The sequence below is a fragment of the Sciurus carolinensis genome, chromosome 2 (genome assembly GCF_902686445.1).
Source record: "Sciurus carolinensis chromosome 2, mSciCar1.2, whole genome shotgun sequence".
Taxonomy (NCBI): domain Eukaryota; kingdom Metazoa; phylum Chordata; class Mammalia; order Rodentia; family Sciuridae; genus Sciurus; species Sciurus carolinensis.
The window spans coordinates 163,288,340-163,304,191 of NC_062214.1; the positions used below are offsets into that span (position 1 = coordinate 163,288,340).

General features: G+C 39.7%; 1 protein-coding gene across 4 annotated transcripts in view; it reads left to right on the top strand.

Moving 5' to 3' along the window:
- Syne2 (spectrin repeat containing nuclear envelope protein 2) overlaps window positions 1–15,852 on the top strand; it is a 319,905-nt gene that overhangs the window by 40,359 nt on the left and 263,694 nt on the right. For all 4 annotated transcript variants that reach the window (XM_047541762.1, XM_047541761.1, XM_047541763.1 and 1 more), the window contains exon 2: window positions 13,169–13,298. In XM_047541762.1, the coding sequence (XP_047397718.1) occupies window positions 13,220–13,298 (79 nt within the window). In that variant the 5' untranslated portion in view covers window positions 13,169–13,219. The remainder of the gene's footprint in view (window positions 1–13,168; window positions 13,299–15,852) is intronic.

Here is a 15,852-nt window from a genome sequence, read left to right on the forward strand (position 1 = left end):
GATCTTTGCTTAGGTATTTATTATGTACCTACTGTGTGCCATATACTATGCTGGATGATATAGATACAATAGCAAACAAGACATAATTCTTTCTCACAGAGTTGACTGTCCAGAATCTGAAGAAGACCCTGGACCATGGATCTGCTCCACAGGGCCAGGCTGGGCTCAGTGGTGAGCATCCGAGGAGTGGGTTTCTCCATGTTAGCTGGCAGGGCAAACTAACACTTGGGGATTTATGGCCTCTGACTTGATGTGAGGAGGCACTAACCTGTGATCCCAGTGACTTGGGAGCCTGAGACTGGAGGAATGCAAGCTCCAGGCCAGAATGGGCGGCTTAGTGAGGCTGTCTCAAGATAAAAAAGGACTGGGGCCATACCTCAGTGGTCGAGCACCCCTGTGTCCAACCCCCAGTACTGCAGAACAAACAAGCAAAAACGAAACCATAAATGGATGCCTGGGTAGCTGCAGTGAGCTCTAGCTTGCAATGACAAAAGGGGCTAACTTGGACTGGGCACTGGGAGTCAGGACTCCAGCCAGTTTGAGTAGGCTGAGGTTCTTCCTGGAGTGGGGACCCGAGATAAGTGACTTGTTACTCTTTTATAGGCAAGGTGAATTCACCTAAAACCAGTTTGCTGAATGAAGGCCTGCCCTAAGCATTTCCTTTTGTTATTTGGAAAATTTCAGCAATTCATACAGGATAAGACAGTTTTAACAGTATTTTAAAGGTGTATATGACCCTGGTGCGTGCTGCATGCCTGCAATCCCGATGACTCAGACGGCCGAGGCAGGACAATCACAGGTTTGAGACCAGCCTCAGCAGCTTAGCGAGGCCCTAAGCACCTTAGCAAGACCCTGTCTCAAAATGAAAAATTAAAAAGAGGAAAAATGGGCTGGGGTTCCCCAACCCCCTCCACCACCTTTTTTAAAGATATATGTGATTTTTAAGGTGGCCTTGCTTCATCTTAGTGTGCTAACATTTTACAGAATATTTAATTTGTGTTTGTCCTGCTGGAATGAGAAGGAACTGGGGCAGAGACAGAAACACACTGCAGAACTTGGGCTGCTGGTCCCCAAGAACAGGGGATGAAGTGACAGGGGAAGGGAGGGTACAATTGTGTTCACTGGGAGTTATTCATTAAAAAACATTCTTTTGCAAATCATACATAGGATAAGGGGCTAATATTTAAAATATAAAATAATTCAAGCTTCTTAATAACATGAAAACAAACAACTTAAGAAAACAAGTAAAGCAACTGAGCAGATATTTCTCAAAAGAAGATGTACCAATGACCATTTATAGAAAAATGCTCAATATCCTCATCATCAGAGATTAAAACCACAATGAGCTATCAGCTCCTACCTGTTAGAATGGTTATTGTCAAAAAATGAAAGATAAGTGTTGCCAAGGATGTGGAGAAAAGGGAACACGCATGTACTGCTGGTGGTATTGTAATTTAGTGTAGCTATTATGGAAAATAGAATGGAGGTTTCCCAAAAAGCTGGCAGAATTACCATATGACCCAGCAAGCTCACTTTCTGGGTATGTACCCAAAGGAACTGAAACCAGAACGTTGAAGAGATATCTGTGCTCCTGTGTCCTCTACAGCATTGTTCACAATGGCCAAGATTTGGAAACAACCGAAATGCCGAACAGATGAATGGGTAAAAATGTCGTTTACTATTCAGCCTCAGGAAAGCCAGAAGTTTCGTCATTAGGGACAACATGGATAAACCTGGAGGACATTATGCTAAATGAAATAAGCTTAGAAATAAGCTTAACACAGAAAGACAAATACCACATAATCTCACTTGTACACAGACTCTAAAAAGCTTGAGTTTGCAGAAGCAGAGAGGAGGATGGTGTTTCATGGGATTCGGGTGTGAGGTGGACAGGGAAAGAAGAAGTGTTGGCCCCAGGGAATAAGTTTCAACTGGACGGGATGAATGGGTTCTGGTGATCTCTTGGCATGGTGACCACAGTCAATAAAGTACTGTATTATATATTTCAAAATTGCTAAGAGTAAATTTTCATGTTCTTGCCACAAAGAAAGGATAAGTATTCAATCATTCCACAAGGTACACATGTATTGAAACTTCACATTGTACCTCATAAATTTACAATTATTATTTGTTAAATATAAAATAAAATTTAAAAAATGTAGCCCTGAGTATAAAAGTCATAGGAATAATATGAATAATAATAATACAAATAATCATCTATAAATTCATTTATCATGTCCCTTGTTGCTTCCTTGCCCCTGCCCCCTATGCCAGGCCACACTGGAGATGTCATTAATCCAGTGCCTCTAGGCAAGGCTCTCCTTTGATTCAGGCTCTGGTGACATGTACTTAGTCCAAGAGTGATGGGATGGGCCGAGCCACTCCTGGCAGAAGTGAGTAGATCACAGAGCTGTTTTTTGTGGGGATGCTTCAGCAGCTCATCTGTAAGTTAGGCCTTTTCTAGAGCGTGAAGCTGGAATCTCCGTGCCTGTGAGTAATTTGGCATTCAAAAGTATGAAAATAATCTCATTTATTTAAGCACATAAGCTTCCATTTTTCACTACCAAATTTTTCTGTCTTGCAAATGACTAACAATTTACAATTTACATCTCATTTTGTGATTTCAGCATGTTGCATATGCTCTCTGGTCTTCACAGAATGTGCGTTAATTTATTTGTACAATTTCTTATTCCAGAGAAAGTTTGAAGTAGTTTGTAGGGAAAAATTCAATAGAATAAAATTCAATTGAATAAAAAAAATTCAATAGAAAGATGAAGAGACAATGAGGACAGGTGGATAAAGCCAGGGGTGCAGCCACTTATTTTTCCTAAGGTCATTTGTAGTTGCTAGGGATGGGGTACAACAGCCAAAAAGGACAGGGAAACCTTGTTTATTAAAATAATGTGGTTGTGAGATTAAAAGAATAGAAATGCAGGTCGTGGTATTTTCCTTTGTACTGAAACCCAAGAGAGTGCTCCACAGAATGTTCTCATAAAAGGACCATGGTGTGCGACTCCTGGACTGTGTCCTCCTGAACGGCACACTGAGCACAGTGGTGGGTTTCTCCTGACCATATCCTGCAGGACCCTGCTCAGGGTCACACCTGAATACATTTCCATCAAAGCAGTTTTCTGGGGACTGGGGATGTGGCTCAGAGTATTTGCCCAGCAAGTGTGAGACCCTGGGTTCAATCCCCAGCACTGCCAAAAAAAAAAAAAGTTGGGGAGCGGGAAAGAAAAGGAGGAAAAAAAAAAAAAAAAGGCAGTTCTCCGAGGGATAAGACAATGCAGTGGAGGTTTCCAGTTCCCTGACAGTTGGGCAGGATCCAAAGACAACATCCAGGAATGGCTGGCCTCTCCGTGTTCCAGGCATTCCGCTGTGAATAGTATTTCTTGTAATCCAGCGTTTTCGAATGCACAGCAGAGAGCTTTGGGTTAGGTTCTTTGGCAGGAATCTGAAAGTCTATGAGTTGGCCCAGACGAAATCATTATCCTCATTTCACAGATGAAGAGACAAGACCTTGGAGAGACCGATGATTGTCCGAGGTCTCGTGGTCAGCTCGGGCTGGCTGGGACTACAGCCCAAGTCTCCTCTTCTTAGATGATGCCCTTTCTGTAGTTCCCCTCACTTTTCCTCCTTAAGTAGACTTCTGTCACAAGGAAGAACTGGGAAAAAGGATTCATTCTGTTTTAATTCTTAAGTTAAAGAAAAGTTATAATATCCATATGTACTCCCTTCTTAGGATGTTGGCTAATTTAACTGTGGAGCTGAAGTTTTACCCTCCAGTCCTTTGCCCTCCTTCTCTGAAGTTGGTGGTTATCATTTCCCTCTGTGCTTCTGCCCTTTTACTGTGTGTGATTTATATAAAGTGCATAAATGACTTTTTAGTATATTTATCTTTTGCCCCACCTCCATCATAATTTCAATATAGTATATAGCCCCTGCTGATATTGGTAAATCATCCATTTTCTTTGGAATTGTCTTCCCTTGTATGAATTGGCCATTGTTCATTCTTTTACCAATGAGATTATTATTATTATTTTTTTGCTTTTTTTTTTCTGTTGCAAAACACTTCTACCATGAACTTTCTTGAACATGTCTCTGTGTATATGTGCAATTGCATAACATTTTTTAGTTGGCAAAAGTTCACTAAGTCTCCAACCGTGGCTGCTACTACTTGAGTATCAGGCAAATTTGAGAATTTCTGTGCTGAGTCTCCATGACCAAACTGTGGGCCCAGAATGCCCTTTGGGTCCATTGGGGACCAGGGCTGCTCGGGCCTCTGGCCTTCAGCCGCTGGCAGTCCTTGTATAATCCTTGTCTTCCCTCTGCTTGATGCATTCCTGTTCTCAACGGTGGCCTGCTTGGAGCACCATTCATTTCTCAAGCACCCTGCCCCACCCTTTGCTCCCTCGCTTCCTGGAGATGACCTCACTTCTTATTTTCCTGAGAGAACGGAGGTCCTTTGATGAGGACGCCCTTCATTCTTCTTTGCTTCAACACTCCTCAGCATTCCCAACCTGGAGAACAGTGAACATGTTTTGGAATGAACAGAAGCATTAATTCTGAAAAAATGTCCTGACTTACTGGAAGCTGCTCCATCTTCAAAATCCTTCTGACACAGAATCCAGATCACCTCAGGCCACTGCCTCTGGTCCGCCCAGCTGACTTCCCAGATCGCTGGGCTTCAGAGAGGTGTCAGTCCTGCACTGCATCTGTCTGCTCACCCTTCCGGTCTTCACATCCCTCCTTTCCCACTTTTCCTCCCTCAGCACTCACCCCATGCCTCTCCCGTAGACCCCCTTGGGAATCCCTCTTCTTCCTTGCCTCAGTGACTCTCATCCTGGGAACTTTACTTCTCCTGAGTGCTGAGGGAGGAAGAGTTAGGAAAGGAGGGATTGAAGGCTCCAGTCCCTATTTTTTTCATTTTTAGCTTATTGGTTTAGTTAAGTTCTTCTATTTCCTTGGAATAATTCCTTTTCTCTTTTTTGTTTTACTGTTTTATTTTATTGCTGTGCTGGGGATTGAACAGGCCTACACATACTCACCCTCCTCCCCACTTGTTTTGTTGAAGTAACCTCTCCAGAAGCTTCCTAAGAGTGAGTGTATAAGACATACATGTTTTGGAGCCTTACATATCAGGAAATGACCTTTTTCCCCCTCCCTACTTTAGTTAGAAATAGATTATAGGTTGAAAAAGTTTCTTTCAGAACTTCTTTTTCTTTGTTTTGAGACAGTCTCACCATGTTGCCTGGGCAGAACTTGAACTTGTGATCCTTCTGTCCTAGATGCCCGAGTAGCTGGGATTACAGGCATGTGCCACCACACCTGGCTCTCACAGAACTTTTAAAAAAAGATTGTGGTAAAGTACACATAACATAAAGTCTACTATCTTAACCATTTTTAAGTTCAGTGACCTTAAGCAGATTGCTGTATAACTATCACAAACCACTGTGCATCTCCAGAGCCCTTTTTATCTTGCAAAACTGATTCACCATACCTATTAAAACAATTAAAAGTTAATTAAAACAATTAACTCTCCATTCCTACTTCTCTCAGCACTTGGTAGCTACCTTTCTACTTTCTGTCTCTATGAATCTTAGCTATTTTAGGTACTTCATACATTTTCTGAGACTTTCTGAATTTATGCTGTTATGGCTTGGATGTGAGGTGTCCCCAAAAGCTCACGTGTGAGATAGTGCAAGAAGGTTTGGAGGAGAAACGATTGGGTTGTAAGAGTCTTAACCCAATCAGTGATTTAATCCCCTGATAGGGACTGAGTGGTAACTGAAGTGGCAGGGCGTGGCTGGAGGAGGTGGGAATTGGGGCATGACTATGGGTATGTAATTTGTATCTGGCAAGTGGACTCTCTCTGCTTCCCCATGATGCAAGCTGCTTCCCTGCCACACTCTTCCGCCATGATGTTCAGCCTCACCTGGAGCCCTGAGGAATGGTGCTGGACTTCTGTGGACTGAGACCTCTGAAACCGTGAGCCCTCAAATAAACCCTTCCTCCTCTAAAATTGTTCTGGTCAGATCTTTAGTCACAGCAAAGAAAAAGCTAAATAAAACGTATACTGATTTCCCACATCAGGTTTTTTCGTCTTGGAAGTTTTCATTCCTAAGTGTTTTAAAAAAAAAACTCTTTATTTTCGTATTGTAACTAGCACTTATTTATTTATTTATGATGGGGATTGAGCCCAGGCCTTGCTCATGCTAGGCAAGTGTTCTCCCACTGTGCTATATACCTAACCCCTAGCTCTTGCTTTTTACTGATGATTAAGAAACAGTATGGTATAGATCCTGACTTCAATCCCCAGTATATACAGAAAGAAAGAAAGAAGAAAGATAATCTCAATAAATTAATTTCGTGGGCTATATTAACTACCATATATATACCGTAGTACATCTCCTGCAGTAATCTCTCGATCAATGTTGTTTTTGTAGATTTTAGTTTTAGGTGTTTTTCCATTGCATTCCAACAACCACTCTTGAAGGAGAGAATTATCATTGCCGTTCTCCAGCAGTGTTTGTGCAGGGGAGAGCATCTGGGACTCGGTCAAGGCCAGCGGAAGGCTGTTAGGGAGGTGGCTGCATTCCCACAGGATGCCCTCATTACGGTTAAGTGGGTGGCTGAGCAGCACCCTCGGTATTGATTGTGAGCGGCACCGCTGCCTTCCGAGATTACAAGGCCAGCAGCATTATAAACTGAGACTTGCGACTGTTTATTTTTCAAAAGTACACTGAATTGATAGGATTGATTATTCTGGCCTTTTGTGGTAGTGATCATTGTAAGAATAAAGTGCCTAGGGGGGAATTACTAGGGACCTTAAAAAAATCACCTGGTCTGGGACTGTACCAGTTACTTCTGTTCAAATCATGGCAACAGGATAAATAATAGGAAAAGTTAACGGGAAAAAAATGAAGACGCTAGCCAGGTGTGGTGGCGCAGGCCTGTAATCCCAGCAACTCAGGAGTCTGAGGCAGGAGGATCCCAAGTTCAAAGCCAGCCTCAGCAACTTGGCGAGACCCTAAGCAACTCGGCGAGACCCTGTCTAGGGCAGGGAATGGGGCTCTGTGGTCAAGTGCTCCTGAGTTCCATCCCTGATACCCGCATCCCCCACCCAGGGAAAAAAAAAAAAAGAAGAAGAAACTTATTGCCATTGTATTACCATCTTTCTGCTGTGGGGTTGTAAGCAGATCAAAGTTAATAACTATCATTTGCTATGAAGGACTTCGTTACTTAGCTGACCAAGGAGAGATGTTTTACAATTCCTTGAAGGACCTTATTGTGCAGATTAAGAATAGAAAAAAAGAACAAGGGAGATGCCCCAGGAAAAATGTTGGAATTCAAATCACTGTTAATAAGGAATAAGTGAATGTACTTACTACACCCTGTGTGCTCCTTCTGATCAACCTTTAAAGATAGGGTAGCTACCTTTTTCTCACTATTGACACAGTTTTAGGGTAGCTACCTCTTTCTCACTATTGACAGTGACTTTTCCCTTGTTAGACTGGCAGGGATCATTAGCAAACTATCTAATGCTGAAAACATGAAAGACGCGTTGAGTTACCAAAAACATTTGGGGAGTGTTTTCTAGACATTTTAAACAAATTCAGAGACTTTTTCCTAATACTTTGTTTCTGGCATTTTTCTCATTATGAAGATATAGATATGCAAGTTCTGTAGCATGTGGTTTGAAAAACTGACCCTGAACTACATAATACTTTATTCCCTATTTCATTGGCATTTCATCAAAATAAAAGAAAAAAGAAGAAAAAAGATTATTGTAGCATACATGGGCATTTATCATTTTAAATTTTAAAAATGAAGATTAGCAAAAAGTAGAAAATAAAAATCACCCATAAGGCACTCATTGGAAATAACCTGTTTTCAGATTTCATTGAATGCCTTCCATTCATAATAAACCAAAGTAAATACCAAGGTTCTTTTAAAAAGGGAAATTCACTAGTGTTTTGAGGTTTTGTAGATACCACAGACATATTAAGATATATTGCATAAGCAAACCACCGTCGTTTCAAAATAGCTCACGCCATTTATAAAAGTGTGTGTACTATTGCACGTGAATTTTTAAAACACAATTCCACATTTACTTCATTTAATCTTAGAAGCTTTAATGCCACTACAATAATTCTTCACCCAATCTTTCCTTATGTTCCTGAAGAAGGTCCATTATTCACTTTTAATAATAACCTCATTTATTTTAATTCTAAACACTGATTTGTTACATAATTGTGGCAACATTTAGTGGAAAGGGTCGAGGCAGGCGGTGTGAGATGCCCCTTGAGGAAGCAGCCCTGGGCTCCCCTCGGGAGTGACGCACTTTTGGCTGACAGAGACCCTGTGACTCTGGACCAAACCCTCCCCCTTTCTGCTTTCCCTTTTCAGTCTTTCTGGCTTCTCAGTGCAAATGCTGAGAAATCTCCCCAAGCTTATCTTCTCTCCTCTGTTCCAGCTTTCCGTGGGCCCTATTTGACAAGCTAATTCCTATGTGAAAATGTGAACTCTTTTTCATTGTCACCAAATAAAATTCCATTGGGAATATCATAAAAAAGATCTTCAATCAAATCCTCATCTCTGCTGTAGCATGTTTGATAAATAATTGTGCTAGGACTCTCTGGGCCAATGACACTTGTCATTGATTCAGTACTCAAAGTTTGGTTTCACTTTTGATGGATGTTTTTAGAAGCTCTAAGAAGGTACACTCATACATTGCTGGTGGGATTGCAAATTGGTGCAACCATTATGGAAAGCAGTATGAAGATTCCTCAGAAAACTTGGAATGGAACCACCAGCTATCCCACTCCTCGGTTTATACTCAGAGGACTTAAAATCAGCACACTACAGTGACGCAGCCACATCAATGTTTATAGCAGCTCAACTTACAATAGTAAACTATGGAACCAACCTAGGTTCCTTCAATAGATGAAAGGATAAAGAAAATGTGGCATATATATATATATATATATATATGTTATATATATATTAATATATATATATATGATAGAATATTACTCAGCTTTAAAGAAGAATGAAATTTGAAATTATGGCATTTGCTGGTAAATGGATGGAGTTGGAGAGTATCATGCTAAGTGAAATAAGCCAAACCCAAAAAACCAAAGGCCGAATGTTTTGTCTGATATTGTAGATGCTAATTCACAAAAAGGGGTGGGGTGCTAGGGAAAAATAGTTACTCTAGATTGGGTAGAAGGGAGTGAAGGGAGGGGAAGGGGTATGCGGGAAGGAAGGAGATTAGAGTGAAACAGACTTTTTTACCTGTGTACATATGACAGCATGACTGATGTGATCCTGCAATATATATAATCAGAAAAATGAAAAATTATACTCCATTTATGTATGCTTTAGTAGAATGCATAAATGCATTCTACTGTCATGTATAACTAATTAGAACAGATAAAATGCAATCATAAAAAAGTTCTTCAGGATATAAAAATTATTTTATTGACATGTTTGCTAATAAATATTTACAGTTAAAGTCAAACAGACATCTAGTTATCTTAAATTCTGTTTTTTATTTTTTTTGCCATTTTTACCAAAATTTCCCTACAGCTTTAATATACATTACAGTGAATTTCAGACACAGTCTAGGATGGGAATATTTTGTTATTTGGTTATTAGCTTGTTTTTAGCTTGTTATTTATTCTTCTGTTTTTATTTTTAATATAAATATGAAGTATTTTCATAAATAAAATGTTTTCTTATAAATAAGAAAATACGTGTTCTTTCCCCTACATTTGGTACTTCATATTTGACTAATAGTGGCAGTGAGTGATTTTCAGAGATGCTCTTACCAAGTTCAAGTTACCATCCAAATGATGCCAGTGCTAATGAGGCTATTTAGAGTGAGATGCTGTTTTAATACATATAATTCCTATCTTAGTTCATTCAGGCTGCTCTTAACAAAATACCATAAATTGGGTAACTTACACATAACAGAGGGCTGGGGGTATAGCTTAGTAGTAGAACATTTGCCTGGTATGTGTGAGGCCCTGGGTTCGAGCCCTAGTCTTGCAAAAATTAAAAGAATAAGATTAATAACAGGAACTTAATTCTCTTGGTGCTAGAGGCTTGGAAGTCCAAGATCAAGTTGGCAGCAGATACAGGGTCTGGTGAGGGCCCACTTCCACACAGACAGTCATCTTCTTACTCTAACCCGGCATGGCGAAAGTGGAAGCCTTTTTTTATAAGGGCCCTAATCCCATTCATCAGGGCTCTGTCCTCATGACATCATCTCTCAGAGGTCCCACCACTCGGTACTGTCCCTTTGGGCGTGAGGGTTTCATTTGGAATCTTGAGGGAAATACAGATTCTATCCATTGCAGCCGCTGATGGTCACGTCCATCTCCACCTTCAAGTGATGAGGCTTGCATGCCTTCTGGAGAATCCACTGCAGAGAATCCACTACACTCCTCTCTTAGAGGACTGTGCTTCTTACTGTATTCATTTGTCATTCTCAGATTGGATTCTTTGAGATCAGCTTCTAGTACATAGCAGTGTCTGTTGAGTCAATGAATAAAAGAAGAGCCGATTACAGTGGCGCATGCTTGTAATCCCAGTGACTTGGGAGGATGAGGCAAGAGGACCACAAGTTCAAGGCCAGCTTGTATAACTTAAAGAGACTCTGTCTCAAAATAAAGACAAAAAAAAGCTGGTCATGTAGCTCAGTGCAGAGTACCCTTGAGTTCAGCCCTAGTACTATTTAAAAAAAAAAAAAATTAATGACACATGGCAAACTCCTAGCTATCTGTGGGAATACAGTCATGTGTTGATTAGAGTACAGACTCTGAAGCCCTGACCACTAGATTCAATTCTTGGCTCCGTTGATTATTAGCTATGTGTCCTTAGACAACTGCATATCATATTTGTGCATCTTGGTTGTCTTTTTTTTTTTTTTTTTGGTACTGGAGGTTGAACTCAGGATCATTTAACCTCTGAGCCACATTCCCAGCCCTTTGTATTTTATTTTGAGACAGGGCCTCACTGAGTTGCCTAGGGCCTTGCTAAGTTGCTGAGGTTGGCTTTGAACTCTTGATGCTCCTGCCTCAGCCTCCTGAACCACTGGGATTACAGGCATGAGGCACCAAACCCGGCTTCCTGGTTGTCTTTTCAAATGTGGGAATAATTGCAGTACCTAGCTCAGACAATTCTTTTAAAGGGTGGCATATGCAAAGTGCTTTGAACAGTGCCTATATATAGTAAGTGCTGCACAAAGTGGCTGCTACTATTGTTATTATTCCCCCTCCTTTTTAAAAATAACCCGGGATAGAACAATAGGAAATTCATTCTGGATTCAGTTTTTCTCCTGTGAAAAAAGTCTGTTTAATATTTAATATGATTGATTATATCTAACTGTTGGCCTCAGACTTATTTTTTAGTTTTCCCTTCAACATTTTATTATGATAAATTTCTAGTCATAGCAGAGTTAGTTCTTTGTCTCCACTTTGGGTTTAGGAACTGGAAGGTGTGGAAAGGGGTAGTGAAGATCCTCGGTATATCACAAGTCTGAGGACATCTGTGTCTTTATACTGGCAGGCTGCTGGGCCCTTGGGAACTAATAAATAGCCATTCCTTTTAGTTAGAATGAATCAACTCAGTGGACTCTTAGCTCTGGCTGGTTCTGATGCATCTTAATTCAGAGGGTAAGCAACTGAATTACTGAGAAAGTTTATTTGGTAGCTAAAATCTTTAGTAACAGTGATCCACAGGAGAGATAATAAAAGGAGGGGTTTTGATAAGAAACATTGGGGAAGAAGGGATGGAAAGATTTTTGAACTGTTTAATGATTTTTATCCTTTGCATATTTAAAAAGTCTATTTAATATTTAATATGATTGATTATATCTAACTGTTGGCCTCAGACTTATTTTTTAGTTTTCCCTTCAACATTTTATTATGATAAATTTCTAGTCATAGCAGAGTTAGGGTATTTTTCAGTACATGACCATATATTCAACACTGTTTCCCTGTCCCACGCTCCCCCACTGCCCCCATTCCCCATCCCGCAGCTGGAAATTGACCCCAGGGCTTCTAACATGCTAGGCAAGTGCTCTGCCCTGAGCAGTGGCCCAACACATAGATTATAACATTAACTTCATGCAGTACTTACTTGGTGACAAAACTGTCCATACAACTTATTTTGTTGATTGATCAACTGTGGTGCTGGGGATCAAACACAGGGCTCGGCACATAACAGACAAGTGTTCTACTGTTGAGCTACACCCTGAGCCCTGTGCATACATTTGGTTCCGTTTATTCTATTATTTAATTATCTGCTTGAAGAAGTCATTGTTTTATTCTCAGTTCCCAGAAATTAATAGACACACACACACACACACACACACACACACACACACCCCAATCCCAATGTTTTTAAAGAGCTGTGATGTAAGAATCTTATTGGAAGAAAAGACTCAAGGGGTGAAGGGGTGGGGTGTAACTCAGAGATAGAGCAGGTGCTTCGTATGCATGAGGCCTTAGAGTCAATCCCCAGCACCACACCAACATATGTAAGTGAGTAAGATTCAAGAGACCCAAGGTGGGCTGAGGGGGAAATGTGTAGGTGGAAGAACAAGTTGTTGGGAAAACTATAGTAGAGAGCTCATTAAAGAATTCTTTTTGATATATTTGGTTTTTTTTTTTTTTTTGTTAAGTTTTACTTTTCAAGTTATGCAGGCACAGCTCTTGTTACCAGTGAGTGGCAACATTTATGGAGCAGAAAAGGAACTAAATTAAATAAAATGTTCTGAAGAAAATTCTTGGTGGTTGAAGGTTAACAACACCCATGCTAATGCCTGAGATACCAGTTTCTGTCGACTTTATTTCCTCTAGAAAGTTACTGAATTTAAGTTTCCCTTTCGGGGCTGGTATGGAATCTACAATGTTAGTTCTTTTGGAGTTCTGCCAGCAGCTCCAAAGAGCATGAATAGGTCACAGGGCAAAATCTTGATTATGATTCAAAAAAGAAGGCGTAGTTACTTTGTTCTCCATGAACTACGGAAACATTCCCAGAAAGCTGTGCTTCTTTTGGAGGGCAGTGTTTGCTTGTTGCTATTTTCTGGCAGGGCCCATTTACCAGAAATGCAGAGCTGCAGAGTTACTAATGAACATTTATCCCTTTTCACTTTCAGTTCACTTCTGTAACTGAGATGGACATGATATAATCTCCATCGAGTCAAAAAATGGCATCTAGTCCTGACCTTGCCCCGAAAGACCAACAGACTTCCTTGGGCATTGATGATCTCCAGGTTTCACTACAAGGTAATTGAGATCTGATGGGGTAACACATGCAGATACTGTGTAAAACAACCCTCATCTTTTCACAAATCCTACTGGTTTCTATCTCTTATAATTTTTAAAACACATGTATTTTTCCAACTGTACAACCTTTTCTGTCTGTGGGACTTAAATGTCTTTATTCCTGTCTGGCTCTCTAGGAATTTGGTATCTCTGTTTTCTTATTCTCAAAGTATGCATTTTATTTGCATTACCAATTAGTTAACTATAGTTTGCTTGGCATTGTTTGTACTTATTTTGTATCTTTTTGCGTAGCCTGTTTTAAATACATATATATCCTTATTCTGCCTATTTTGCCTCAATAGAAAGGAATATTAGTAATGTTATATATCTTTCAGTTATGTATGTGCATCTCAAATACTGTTTTTTTTTTTTAAAGTGCTTTTTGTGGAGTTTGGTAATTTGAAAATTCTTTAGCCACTAGACTTTATATTGTTGAGAAAGCTAATCTTGGAGTTGTAGAGTTAGCCAGTATAGAAGAATGAAGGCTATTGAAAATCTGTATTTATAAAACTATGTATTTTAAATTAATATAAAGATTATGGATAGTACCATATGATATTTAACATTAGTTAAAAGTCATAGTTTAAAAAAGTAATTTATGATAAAGAATCTAAGATGAGTTTCTAGTATTTTCTTGATTAAAAATGTCTTTTGAATGATTATCTTCTTGTCCTTGAGGTTAAGATGGAAATCCATAGCTATTGGAATAGGTTATATCTATATCAGGTTTTTAGAATAGAGTTACTTTAGATTAGGTAGTGGGGAGTGAAGGAAGGGGAAGGGATTGGGGTAGGAAGGATAGTAGAGTGAAACATATATATACCTCATGTATATATATGACTGCATGACTATTGTGATCCTACAATATGTCCAATCAGAAAAATGAGAAATTATACTCCATTTATGTATGATTTATTAAAATGCATAAATGTATTCTACTGTCATATATAACTTAGAACAAATAAAAAATTAAAAAAAAACTATAATATGGTTTTAAAATTAAAAAGAAAAAGTAAATACTGTGATTTTTATAGAGTAAGAAACATTTAAGTTGTTTGAAAGTACTACTTGAGGTAGGAATTTAAAATTTTTCTTTTTCTTTTTTCTTTTTTGGTACCAGGGTTTGAGCCCAGGGGCACTTAACCACTGAGCCACATCCCCAGACCTTTTTTATTTTATTTAGAGACAGGGTCTCACTGAGTTGCTTAGGGCCTTGCCAAGTTGCTGAGACTGACTTTGAACTTGGGATCCTCCTGTCTCAGCCTCCCGAGCTGCTGAGATTATAGACCTTCACCACCACACCTGGCTAGTTTCTTCATTTTTTTTCCCATTAATTTTTCCTTCTATTTATCCTGTTGTCATGATTTGATCAGAAGTAACTGGTGCAGAGTCCCAGTCTGGCTCCCCCAATTTTTTTATATTTATAATACCTCATAATATTAATAAGTAGTTAGAATCAAATTTTCATTTATATGAAAAAAAGTGTTTATTTTTCTGCAGCATTTTGGCTACAATAAATAGGTAGATCTAATTTTTAATGCTGGTTCTGTGGTTTAGTGGCTCTTTGAATTTAGACAGGAGACTTGTCTTTTTTTGATTCTCAGTTTCCTCATTGGTGTAATATGGATGATCACGCCCTCATTGCAGTTTTCCCCAAGAGAAAGGAACACAAAGGGCTCAGCACAGTACATGGCACTGAGTAAAGACTCCATAAATGTATTGTCATTTATTTTTATATATTTATAGTCACATGTTTGTTTTAAAGTCTTTGTACAGGAACACCCAGCGACAGCAGAAATCTCCTGGTACACAGGAAAAATTTGTAAAGCAGGAGTTTTGATTTGACTTTGTTGTCGTTGATACTTTTCTTCTGTGACTTCCCAGCATACACAGGGCAGGTCTAGACTTCTTGGTGTAGTACAGGTCTTCTCTGATCTGGGGCTCGCCTTTCTCTCTGCCATCCTTTCCTACCACACCCCAGTAGGCACCCTGTGTTCCAGCCCCACGTTTTCCCCAGGGGCCAGATCCCCTTGCCTGTGTGCGTTTGCTGAGGTTTTCATTCCGTAGCTCTGACAGCTTCTCTGACCATGGAAGTCCAGCTCATCCACCCCAAGGTCAGCCAGCCTCAGTCCCCTCCATGAGCTCTTCTGTGTTAGGCTGAAGTTTTGTGCCCTCTGCTCCCCTCTTATGTCTATTTGAACACTTGTAGTATTATAATTATTATATTTAATAATACTTTGTTCCCCACTACAGAGTAAACCTAGTGACTTTTGCGTGGCATGTTCTAGCTTACTCTCACTTTGGCATTACCTCATTTGATCTACATTATCTCATTTGATCTTTATAATCACATTGTAAGGTAGATCTTTATATGTTTGGTGAACAGAGATGCTGAGGTTCAGGAAGTCTGAATTACCTTCCCAGAGTCACACAGCTAGTGAGCAACTATGTTTTGACTTGGATATAGTTTTCTTTTCCCTGTATGGCACTCCTTCTGGCAAACTTCAAAGAACAA